This window comes from Carassius gibelio, chromosome A9 (genome assembly GCF_023724105.1).
Source record: "Carassius gibelio isolate Cgi1373 ecotype wild population from Czech Republic chromosome A9, carGib1.2-hapl.c, whole genome shotgun sequence".
NCBI lineage: Eukaryota > Metazoa > Chordata > Actinopteri > Cypriniformes > Cyprinidae > Carassius > Carassius gibelio.
In genome coordinates this window covers 8,776,239-8,788,876 of record NC_068379.1, presented here as the reverse complement: position 1 = coordinate 8,788,876, position 12,638 = coordinate 8,776,239, and the positions used below count along the sequence as shown (strand labels likewise).

General features: G+C 38.0%; 1 protein-coding gene across 2 annotated transcripts in view; it reads left to right on the top strand.

Annotated features, from left to right (window-relative positions):
* myo3b (myosin IIIB) overlaps window positions 1-12,638 on the top strand; it is a 146,034-nt gene that overhangs the window by 35,956 nt on the left and 97,440 nt on the right. For both annotated transcript variants that reach the window (XM_052606909.1, XM_052606908.1), the window contains 5 exons: window positions 6,117-6,272; window positions 8,794-8,878; window positions 10,004-10,120; window positions 10,307-10,411; window positions 12,375-12,458. In XM_052606909.1, the coding sequence (XP_052462869.1) occupies window positions 6,117-6,272; window positions 8,794-8,878; window positions 10,004-10,120; window positions 10,307-10,411; window positions 12,375-12,458 (547 nt within the window). The remainder of the gene's footprint in view (window positions 1-6,116; window positions 6,273-8,793; window positions 8,879-10,003; window positions 10,121-10,306; window positions 10,412-12,374; window positions 12,459-12,638) is intronic.

The following is a 12,638-nucleotide window of genomic DNA, read 5'->3' as shown; positions in this document are numbered from 1 at the left end:
GACAAATCAGACAATCCGCGCCATTGGCTGTTCAATGGGTACTATGGTCTCCATGGAGAAGTACCTGTGGCTGAACCTCAGGGGCATCAAGGAGAGGGACTGGGCTTTCTCACAAAACTCCTCACAAAAACTGGGTAATGGCTCACCACACTCCACAGAACTCCACTATCCTGCCAGACCTGAGGAGTCCTGAGGCTGGAGCAACTAACCCCCCCCCCCCCCCCCCCAACAAAGTGAAGTGTCAGAATGGCCATTTCAGAGAAACTGGTAGCATGGAAGCTTCTGCCAAATATCTCTCCATGTGTCAAAAGGACATTAGAAGAAGGATACTGTTTGCCCGTCATCCTCCATCTTTCAACAGCGAGGTTTCCACTACCATAAACCGGAACAAGCGCATTTGTTGACAAAATAATTGCAAGCTCTGCTGGACTAGGGGGTCATAGAAAGTGTTCCCGTGCCAGAAAGAGAGCCAAGTTATCACAGCCATTTATTTCTGGTTCCCAATAAAGATGGGGGTTTTTTCTTCATGGTTTTTTTTACCATTGTCCCAGAACATAAAAGTTCAAAAGTCATCCTAGCTCATCTCGAATCTCTGGGGTTGAGACTCAATGGTAAGGAGAGTATTTTCTATCTTGCCCAGAGGGCAATGAATTAAGGAGTTGAATGGGATTTGATCGCACTGCAGGCACAGCTGTCTTCTGCATGTATCAAATCCATTCTAAATTCCCAAAGAAATTTCTGGAAAGGCCAAAAAGGTACTGTACATTACATTCAGAAGTAAAACTTTCCACATCTAGAACATGAGACTGTTTCAGTTGTGGAAATGGGCCAGAGGATTCCATTCAAGGTCCAATCCCCAGATCCATATAAAGATTATGTGATAGGGGCTTCGTACCCTTTTCTCTGTGGTTCAGGCACCAGAGAAAGGTGGACAACACTGCTGTAGTCCCTTAAGATATATCACCAATGCAGTCTGTGTTCCTGCCGTCTGAACAGGCTAGCACAGCAGGTTCTGCTTTGGGCACAGGACATGTTCCTGTCCCTCTGGGCAATTTACAATCTGGGGTATATGAATTGGGAAGCAGATGTCCAGACAAGTTGTGACACACTGAGAATGGGAACTCTATCCTGAAGTAGTCAGACAATTTGGGAAGATTTACAAAGCAGAGGTGGACCTCTTTGCTTCACAACAAACATAATAATATTGTCCCCTGTACCTTTCTCTGACTCCTCCAGCTCCCCTGGATCTAGATGTGATGACCCATATTAGGTCCAGGCTGTCTCATGATGCATTTCCCCTGATCGCTCTGCCCCCAGGAGTTCTGGCCATGATTGTCAACAAGGGTCTTGTTTCTTAGTATCTCAATGGCCGACCAGAGTGTGGTTCTCAGATCTTATATCCTTCCTCAACAGCTCACTGTGAGCAATTTCAGTCAGGGACCAAATAAGACAGACTACACTTCTAGACTTCTAGAATACACTATTCTGAGTGCTAGGACTCCCTCCACTAAAATAAGTTATGCCCTCAAATGGCTTGTTTTTCAAAAGTTGGAGTATGACACACCATGCAGACCCAGTTCACTGCCAAGTTGTATCAGAAAAGAAAAACTGTCCTCAGGTACATGTCCTGGTCCTTTTAGAGTCTATGTGTCCACTATTTTGTTTTGCCACGATTTATGGGGTAAGTTGCCTGCTTCATTCGTGGAGATAAGCAGTTGAGGTCACCCACCAAAGTGACAGTCCCTTCGGGACTTGGCTCTAGTGCTCGAGGGTCTGGTTTGGACCCCTTATGCATCTCTAGAATAAGCGCCTGTCAAACTTCTGACTCTTAAGATGGGTTTTCTTATGGCCATTACTTCTCTTAGGAGAAGGGGGATTCACAGTCACTCTCGCCGTCCTGATTAGACTTTGTCCCTGGTTTGGCTGTTTTGCATCCTCACCCTAACTATCTTCCCGAAGTTCCATTCTCAACCTTAAATCCGGCCATTCTTGAAGCCTTCTACCCTTGGGAGCAGGTAAGGCTCCACTTAACGTGTCCAGTATGTGCTCTTCAGATTTATGTCAACCGCACTAGCCAGTGGCGTAAATCGGCTCAGCTTTTCAAATGCTTTTTGGGGCAGCAACCAGGGGGTGGCTGGCATGAGAAAAAATATGTCACATTGAGTGAGGGATGCTATTGTCCTAGCCTATGGTCAAGCTTCCCCTCTAGGATTTAAGGCCCATTCAACAAGTGGAATTGCATCCATCATGTCTCGGGTTACTTGACTGTTACTTGCTGGGTATAACTTGAAGGTGTGTCTAGTTTATATCTATTTATAACCGTGCAGGTCACTGTAATCAAATGAAGTTACCCAACGAGGTTATGTAAGCCAATTCTTGGAGGGACTGACACACGTGCTTCACAACTGGTCCAAGTTCTCTGGTGAGAAGTTTCCACAAACACCTCTCAGATATATGGTCTAATTGCTGTCAGACAGTCTGTAAATAAAAGAGGCACGCCTCTCTGTGTGTGTGCCTGTATATATAAAAGCATTGAAACACCCAGATTACAATTTCATTATTGAGAATGAAAACATCAAAGAGAGGGATGTTGTGTGTATAGCAGGAGGGCTGTGAATGCTAATTGACTTATTTATTTGTGTTAGTTGTTCATTTGTCAGTGTGGCAGGTCTGCTGGCCGCTCATGATGAATTAAAAGCACAGAAACAGTCGTATTCATTAAGTAGGTTTGTGTGTTTCTGTGGGATTTTTTTCCTGAGTGCTCTTTAAGTGTCTGTGTGTACAGTCTGCCACACAAATGGCTGGTTTGGAAAATTCATGGTTGGTTGTATCCATACTGGTTGAGTCATTAACTCTCACCATTGTGCCCTTGAGCAAGACATTTAACTGCAGAATATTTCCAGGGGAATGTCTCCTGTTGTTTGACTGTGATAGCTCATACCGTTTTTCTGACGTCCTCTCTTCATTTCCTGAGTTCATAAATTTGATAGATTTGTAATTAAATTTGAAGAGCTTTTAACTAGCTATTAGTTTCTATGATGGAATTTTCGACTGAACGCTTGTGAAGTTCCACTCCAGCTTGAGACACATTCTGTCTTTTAACTTGAACAATTTGCTAAATGTACATTTTCATTTGTGCAAGGTACAATATTTACTTGAATTTGGCCAATATGGCAGTCATCTTTTACTTCATTCTGTGGTTTAAGGGGATAGTGAGTAGTGTTACAACGGTAAAGTCAAGTCAGATTACCTATGTGAAGCTGCTTTGATACAATTTGTACTATATAAAGCACAGCGATAAACAGGAAATAACAGAATCAATTATGGTAAGTCAGCTTTGGAGATTCTGAGACAGATTTGTCTGTAAAGTGGTTCTAAAAGACAATAGTATCATTATTTAGTGAAAGCTATTTATTTTGTAAATCAAATAAAATTTGGTCGCCCTTGTGATCTCAAAACATTGGCCCACATAAAGCTATATGAAAAAATAAAACATCTCTATTTATTATTATTATTATTATTATTATTATTATTATTATTATTATTATTATTATTATTATTATTATTATCATCATTATTATTTGTAAGCTTACTAAAAAGTCTTCAGCTTAAACTCCAAGTGAAAGGTTGCCAGAAAAAAAAAAAAAAACAACAAGCCACTTAAACGTAAACAAACTATACTATAACTATACTATAATGTGTCTTAGTAACTAATTTAGCATCCAACACTGGTTTAAAATCTGTCTTTATGCAGCTGTCTTTATTTTTTTTTTTTAAATGAGTTAAATTATTAAATTACTTTTTATGTAATTTTAGTTTTTATTTAAGTCAAATTATGCTTCATGCTTAATTACATCCATTGGTTGTATATAATATAAATTTATAAATATCAGACAACTTTTGGTGGGGGGATCTAGAGTTTTATGACTCTAGTTTTATGAGTTTTATATATATATAGTGTATGTATTTCTTTACTGTTAATATATTGCTTCTGTTATGAAGAGTATTTAGTGAGCTGAAGATGCTTTGCTGTCCGCAACTAATTAACAGTAAACACAATTAAGTAAAGCTTGGGAAAAATACAATTCATTGCTCTGTATTTGTGTTTGGCACAATAAATCAGCTTCAGCACAGATGAGGGTTTTTATAAGTGTACAGGGACGCAACGTTATCACGTAGTGCTGGCTGTTTGTTCTCTGCCTGTGTGTGTACTATAACAGCACGCTGATGTTCCTGCGTTATGAATGCATGCGTAATTGTGCAGCTGAATGGCCTCCACTCTGCTATCAGAGCTGCCTGCTGTTCAGATCCTCAGCCATCCCGAGCACTAATGTCAGGCCCCTGCACCTCTTTACAGCATTTAATGGGCTCTGGGGCTGCTCTCAGCACGGCCATGCTTTCAGTCTAGAGTAAAACAGGCCACTGAGATTTAGACTGACACTGTGCTTAGTGCTTTACTTTCTGGAAAACAAATATTAAATGCAATTAGTTGAAATTTAGAGTGCTTTCAGGCCCACTTAAGTAGGACTTAATTGCATCCTTATGTAATATAAAAATCAATTCGACTGTATTTTTAAAATGGTAACTGTATTTTAAAAGCGTACTGACAAGCATTCATGGTATTTCAATGTTATTTCCCTTCAAACGTGTATGTCATGTATTTAAATGTATTTGTACATGTGTAATAAACATGCAGTTGAGTTCGTTTGAAATATATCAACTTTAAATGTAATTTTGTATATCTGTAATGATGAGACAGAGAGGTTCGGATCCATGTGCAGAACTTTTAATGAGAATGGTCAGACAGGCAATGATCAGCAACAGCGTCAGGTATATAGGGATAACCAGAATCGATAACAGAAACAAGCAGATGTAGGGGGCAGGCAGCAGAGAATCAAAGTCAGTATAAGCAATCCAAAGGTCAGGTACAGAGAGATCAAACACAAGGAAAACGCTCGGAAATGACAGACACAGCAAATCAAGACTTCACAGTGAGTGAGAGTGAGTGTGCTGCTTATATGTGTGTGTAAATGAGGTGCAGGTGTGGCAAGGAGATTGACTGGGGAATGATGTGCAGGTGTGGCAGGGTGATTGTGATGCAGTGACTCATGGGAAATGTTGTAGGGTGTGGTGCAACAGATAAGAGGTGCTAGAGTCCGAGTGACATCTGGTGGTTAATGTGGAATGTCCTGATTGGAGTGCCCTCTACAGAAGTTCATGGGCACTCCCTGTAATGATCGTGACAATAACACACTCTAGATAAATAATCTAAGTACAAGTACAAATACCATACTTATGCAAGTAGTGTGCTTTCCATGTTAGCCAACACATCAAAAGAAGTGCACTTCTTCAAAGCAAGAAAACATATTATTTAATCATAAATTAAAATGTACATTTAAGGAAAACTTCACTTGACATGATTACAAAGTGCACGTTTTAGGTGTATATATGTGTTTTAAGTAACAGTCATGAAATTGTTTTCTTTTTATGTACACTTCAGCAGCCTTTTACTTAATTCATTTTATATTTTCTTCAAAGCTCTCTTCCTCTCTATATTTATACATTGTAAGATGTGGTGTACAGTAAAAGTGCCCATTAAGAGCACAGCTACAATTAAGAGTACAGCTACAGTGCACTCATATATCATGAGAGGAAATACCTGCTGTTCGAGAGATCATAAAGAAATATGAAAATGGTGTCATGAGACTTGATCAACAGATAACCACAGTATCTGAGCAGGAGGACAATTGCATGCATGTAGTCCAGAACAACAGAGACAGGCCTGAAGACACATGATAACACTGTTTACACCGGATACTATGGTGATGAGAGAAAAACAGAGAGACAGAGAGAGAGACGGCTGGTCAGATGTTCAGTTCAGACCTCACAGAGCTTCTGGTCATCGTGTCAGAGACTAGAATTGATATGACGATGTACAGGTGACTTGTTGAACCTCTCTGAAGGCCTTTACAGGAACTGTGACTTGTTCACTTTGCACACTTTTATTGTCATATGGGGAGCTGCTTTTGTTATGTCGTCTGTGACAGTGCATGCTTCTCTACTTTCTGTTTGTCTTGGCTATTATTTTTCTCCCTCATCCCTTCTCTGATCTGCAGGTGTCTGATAAAGGATTTTGAGACGCGGCCATCGGTGACGCATCTGCTGGAGCATCCGTTCATCAAACAGGCTCATGGAAAAGACACGTCGCTCAGACAGCAGCTGTCGGTCCTCATCCGCGAGCAACAGGATGTGGGAAACCGGATCAAGACCAGGTACATTCTGCCCACAACACAAACCACATGCCAGCTCTTTTCTGAAATGAGATCGATATGTTCATGAGGTACAGAAAAACAAAAGGCTGACTGTGAAACGTCACCACTTGAAATTGTAAAAATACAGGTGAATTAAACAGAAGCATTTTTTTAATGTTGTATAATAGTCTGCCCATCTAAGACTGTCATTCTGCAGCGCTTTCAGTGACTTCTGATTCATCTCAGGGTCCGACCTAAGATCTGGCTGCCTTGACCATGACAGCGGTCATAGACTTGCTTTTTATCACTGTCCTCTGATGCAGAGCTGTCGCGCTGGATTTATCACGTATAATGTGAAACATTTAGTCTAAACAGTCTAGAAATATATGAATCAGAGGCAAACGACCTGTGTGTTGAGGGTTTCCTGTTTCCAGCAGATGGCAGTGTTATCTGTGGAGGAATGAAGCTCCTCGAGTTTATTCTGAGAGGCTGGCATACAGGAACATTCGATTCAGTCGGATTGTATCACTTTAACAGATTATAAGTCAAACCAAATGGATAACATTAAAAACATAATGAAAGAGTTTCTGGATTCTCCTTAAACGTTTTCTTTTAAACTGCTAAAATCCAGCAGATCTCTGAACCCAGAGGAGGGTACACTGGGCCAAAATTTTGTCCCAGGCCTTTTGAATTTAATTGACAACCCTGCCTTTACTATTCTCACTAGCGGAGTTATAAAATGAACTCAAATTGCTCTTAAGATTTGAATAAAAATGTATGTTGCTGAATTCCAAATATAAGTATATTGAGCAGTGTAAAATATCTCGTTTTGTTTTTGTGAATGTAATCATAAAATGTCATCTTTTTTCTTTCTTCATATTGAAAACAGCCATGAATATAAGGGGTGGTAACATTAATTGTACAAGAAAGAAGCAGGAAACTTTTTGGATCTTTCCATGTATGAATGAGGATTTTTCTCTTGAAGACCTTTTGTGCTGGTGGTTTAAAGTATGCTGTATGACTCTTTTTTATATTTTAGATATGTTAATCTGATGTGGATCTACTCTGGTTGGGTGATTGATGCTTTTGGATAGTTAACTCTTACTAATTAGTGTGATGTCTTGAGTGAAGCTGTTGTTAATTTGTGAATGAGTAAACCAAATGCAGATGTGTTTTTAAATGAGAGATGAAGCTGATGAAGACTCTTAGGCTGAAATGCCTTGGTGTTTTTTTATTTATTTTTTATTGTTATTAAAGTTCTCTTCATCACAAGTGGTGCTGAATTCTTGTTCACATTTTTGTACACAGTTTGCTTCCATGCACCTTGTGAATTGGTTAAGTTGAGCTATTAAATGGGGGCTGGGACGCTATGTGGTTGTGAATAAACAGTCAGAGAGTTGCCAGATTGTAGCCCTTATTCCCCAGGCCACATATAATCTGCAAGCCTGATGGTGACAGAGCCTTAATGAGATTATGAGCTTGGCTGTGCTCTCTCTGTTTAGTCACTGATGGTAAATATCAGTGAAGTGATTACAGAGTGAGTGAACACTGATACACACAGAAACAGAGACACACACACACATAAAGCACAGTGCATGGTGTCTGTACGCTGTCATGTCCCCGGGGCCCGATGGGTTTTAAGAGCTGTGAACAGAGCAGCTGCTTCCTCATGATCTAAAGGTCAGAAATACAATAGAGGGTCAAACCCTGATGAAGTGCATTCAATACACACTATAATAGCCTTTATACCCCAGAGGATATCGCATACAGGGATGGCATGGCTAAATGTTTAGTGTTATTATTTTATCTTTTATATTTATTTATTTATTTATTTTTGGTGTTTACTAAGTTAAGCAATCACCACCAGAGTTAAGGATTGGAACAAACCTCTACAACTAAACATTTACCTTGCATGTAACTAACTAGTCCTACACTGTTTGTGCTATGGACATCATTATGATACTTTAAATTATGCAGCTTATTCATGTGTGCTATTGCATTTGAGATTTGAACCAGCTAGTTGATAAAATGCCCGGGGGGTGGGGGAAACATAGGAGTAATGATGCTGAAAATTAAGGTTTACATCACACAAATAAATTATATTTCAAATTATATTCAAATAGAAATCTGTAGTTTTACATTTTTGATAATATTTAACAATATTTCTGTTTTGTCTGTATTTCTGATCAAATAATTGCAGTTTTGGTGAGCAGAAGAGACTTTCAGAAACATTATAAAATCTTTCCGACTCCAAACAGTCAAGACTGGAGTATTATATCACACTTGTGGGCTTTTTTTGTCTTTAGAGGCCAGTAAACACCAACATTTCAGAATATCCTAGAAATAGCATAGCACTGTCCTGACAATCTCCAACAACATCCTAGAATCATGGCACTGAGTTTTACATTTCCTTAAAAATAATAATAATAATAATAATAATAATAATAATAATAATAATAATAATAATAATAATTGTTTATGATTCAATTCATTTTTTTTCATGTTTAATGAAGCAATAACATTGCTGTATTGTCTTTTCTAGGCATGAGCGGATCAATACTCGCAAAACCCTGATCATTGAGAGCTGTCCTGATGATGATCTGGTGAACCTGGAGGTTTTAGATGAGGTATTAGATGATTTGCCTGAAATCTAAACAAAAGCTTTCATTTTCATAATCATACAGTCATATTTCATTTTACTTTTACTACTTTATATATATATATATATATATATATATATATATATATATATATATATATATATATATATATATATATATATAAACTGAACTGAATTTTCCTCATTCTTAAAGTGATACTCCACCCCAAAATGAAAATGTTGTCATTAATCACTTACCTCCATGTCGTTTCAAACCCGTAAAGGCTTTGTTCATCTTTGGAACACAATTTAAGATATTTTGGATGAAAACCGGGAGGCTTGTGACTGTCCCATTGACTGCCAAGTAAATTACACTATCAAGGTCCAGAAAAGTATGAAAGACATCGTCAGAATAGAATCTGCCATCAGTGGTTCAACCATAACGTTATGAAGCTGCAAAAATACTGTTTGTAAGCGAAGAAAACCAATTTAACAAATTTATTCAACAATTCCTTTGTCAACAGTCTCCTCTGTGTCTCTCCACATCACTCAAACTGCCTACGCTCTTCTGTGTCAGCCGCAAGGATGTTCTGTTTTCTTTCAGATCAAAATACAGGTAGAAACAGAGCATCCTTGTGGTGCAGCTGACACAGAAGAGAATTGGCAGTTTGAGTGATGTGGAGAGACACTGTTGGCAGATAGAATATTCTGACGATATCTTTCATACTTCTCTGGACCTTGACAGTCTAACTTCTTTGCAGGAAAGTCACAAGCCTCTCGGTTTTCATCCAAAATATCTTAAATTGTGTTCCGAAGACGAACAAAGCATTTATGCGTTCGGACCGACATGGGGACAAGTGATTAATGACAAAATTTAAATTTTGGTGTGGAGTATACCTTAAAAACATGTTTATGGACTGATTTTGCGAAATCAGTAAATGTTATTCCAAATAATAACATAACTCCATTTAAAATGTCTAAAATCGCAAAAGTTAAATGAGTTGCAAATGGCGTTTCATGCTGACTTTAAAATGAGGTGAAATTCAATATACAGACCATTACTAAACTGTCTGCTCAGACTGTGTGAATTCAGTGAATCTTGTAGTATAAACAGCAAAGACACATTTCCATCTCCAGCATTTGTCTTTTTCAGGAAACAATCATTGCACATCTTCAGAGGCGATATCAGGATCTGCAGATCTACACGTATGTTGGGGACATCCTCATAGCACTCAACCCTTTCCAGAACCTCAACATCTACTCTCCACAGGTGAGCTGAGAAGAATACATGTCTAAACCATACCAACCTTTGTTAACCATTGTTCATTAACGGTTTTGGTGGAATACATGATTCACATCACACTGTGTAACAGTTGTGTGGGCTTCCGGAATCAAAGCTTCCATGCAGGGAGTGAACTGAGATGTATTTTGTGTCTTAAACTGCCTCTGTTCTCAGTTCTCAAAGCTGTATCATGGGATGAAACGCTCCACTAACCCCCCGCACATCTTTGCCACCGCTGATGCAGCCTATCAGAGCATGGTCACCCTCTGCAAAGACCAGGTACTGCTTTCTGTGTCTGCACTCTCGTTCGTTAAACAATGTAGACTATATCTAACATAAACACAGTTCATTGACTTAGCAGGTTGTCTTTAAATATGGTTTTGCATATCAACGTGGGATTCACCAGTGGTCCCATTTTTTTAAATAGTGTTGACACTATAATTTATTTATTGCTAGTTTTTGAAAGGGAGATAAATTCATATTTGATTCCACACTGACATAAAATTAGGCAAAAAGTTTTTTTAATATTAAATGTTGTTTGAACTAATGGTAATTTCCTTAACAAAGACTATATATATATATATATATATATATATATATATATATATATATATATATATATATATATATATATTAGTGCTGTCAAAATTAGCGCGTTAACGCATTCGATTAATTTGAAATATTTAACGCGTTAAAAAAAAATAACGCAATTAACGCAGTTGCAGTTTTTTTTTATTTCCAGTTGTGGCCTATGTGTGTTCAACGTGCAAAGAAATATGGATAAGACCAAGGAAGGACTTTTAGACGGAAAGTTTCAGTATAAAACTCTGCCGGATTACTCTTCAGTCTGCCACAAGAAACATTACTCTTCATTTAGTCTGCCACAAGAAACAGCAACATTAAAATCATGAACTCAAATGTCATTGTTTAAAAAAAAACAATGACTGTAACAGTGCGTAAATCAGACCTTTCTGTAATGCTAACGTTAATAAGCTTAAACGAAAATGAACGAAATAATTGTGTAGCGGAGTATTTTTTGTACACAGTGCCGCGAACTGTCAATCACTCCTGTGCGCGTGCATCACTGTCCTCCTCAGCTGCAGCAACTTGCGCTCTCTCTCTTCATCAAGCTTTAAAACAAAAAGGGGACAAAAAGATCGAATTGTCTTTGTGCATAGGCTATAGATTAATTAGATGAATATCTAAATTTGTGCCTTGCCGTCTACGGTATTTTTTTAGAACTTAGAAAAAAGATGCTGCAGCCAATGAACAGCCAGCGGGGGCTGCAGGACGACTCAACCTCCGCAGACAGTTTTTAATGTTTATCAGACAATAAATACTCAAGATTTTGCTTTAGTATAACTCACAACGAGTTTCACACACCTTCTCCGGCCACGTTGAGTTGTTGACACTTAACAGTGGGAAAAGCGACACATGCGCTATTCACTTGTATAACTTAAGGGTGAATGGGTAATGTAGTTTCTGCTCTGGGTGGGATGAATTAGGAAGCTTGCATTGTGAAGGGCGCTCTGAAAATCGGCAGTGCAGGTAAAAGATTAAAACCTCTATTAAAACAGATGTCCAAATGAGCGTACCGGTACGCTACAAGCACGTTCTGGGCGCACGGAGAGGTGGCGGTAAGCTCAAGAGCTATATTTGGAAGTGGCGGTACTGAGTACCGGCCACTTAAAGCACTGGCAATGACTATACTTTGGAATTTTTTTGCAGTCCACTTAGAATTCAACATGGAAATCATTTTTGTTTTTTATTGGCATTGATTGTTTTGAAATTCACATGGTACTTACATGCCTGTGTTTTTATTTCTGTAATAAATATGGCTTTCAAGCCAACAGTTAATTTGGAGGATATTGATGGTTTATTGCAGGTATGTTGTTTACATGAGAAAATCTGTTACAAGTTAAAAAAATTCCAATAAACAATCATATTTTGAATTTAAATAGTTTCTTTGTCTTGAGTTTACATTAATTATTTACATTTTACATTTACATATCCAAAAAGTTTCAGTCTTTTAATTGCGATTAATCGCGATTAATCGCGATTAATTTTAAAAAATTGTGCGATTAATTAGTTAATTTTTTTTAATCGATTGACAGCACTAATATATATATATATATATATATCTTAATTGCTTATAATTTTACTGCTAGCAAAATAAATAAATAAATAAGAAGAATCATTATTAAATGACAGAATTATGTTTTCAATTGTTTTTACTGTGTAGTGTATAATCATTAGTGGAGAAAGTGGAGCCGGTAAAACTGAGAGTGCCCACCTCATCGTCCAACATCTCACATTTCTGGGCAAGGTTGAGTACGCACATCTTTTATACATTATACATTTACTTCATACTGTACACTGCTGTATGTGCTCTAAAGAAATGCTTCAGGAACCAGTCTTTTGCGTTTTATTTACATGTTTATTTTCCCTCTAGTGGCGTCATCATCCGTGGTTGTAAGATTTGCTGATTAAAGATCTGGGTCACACT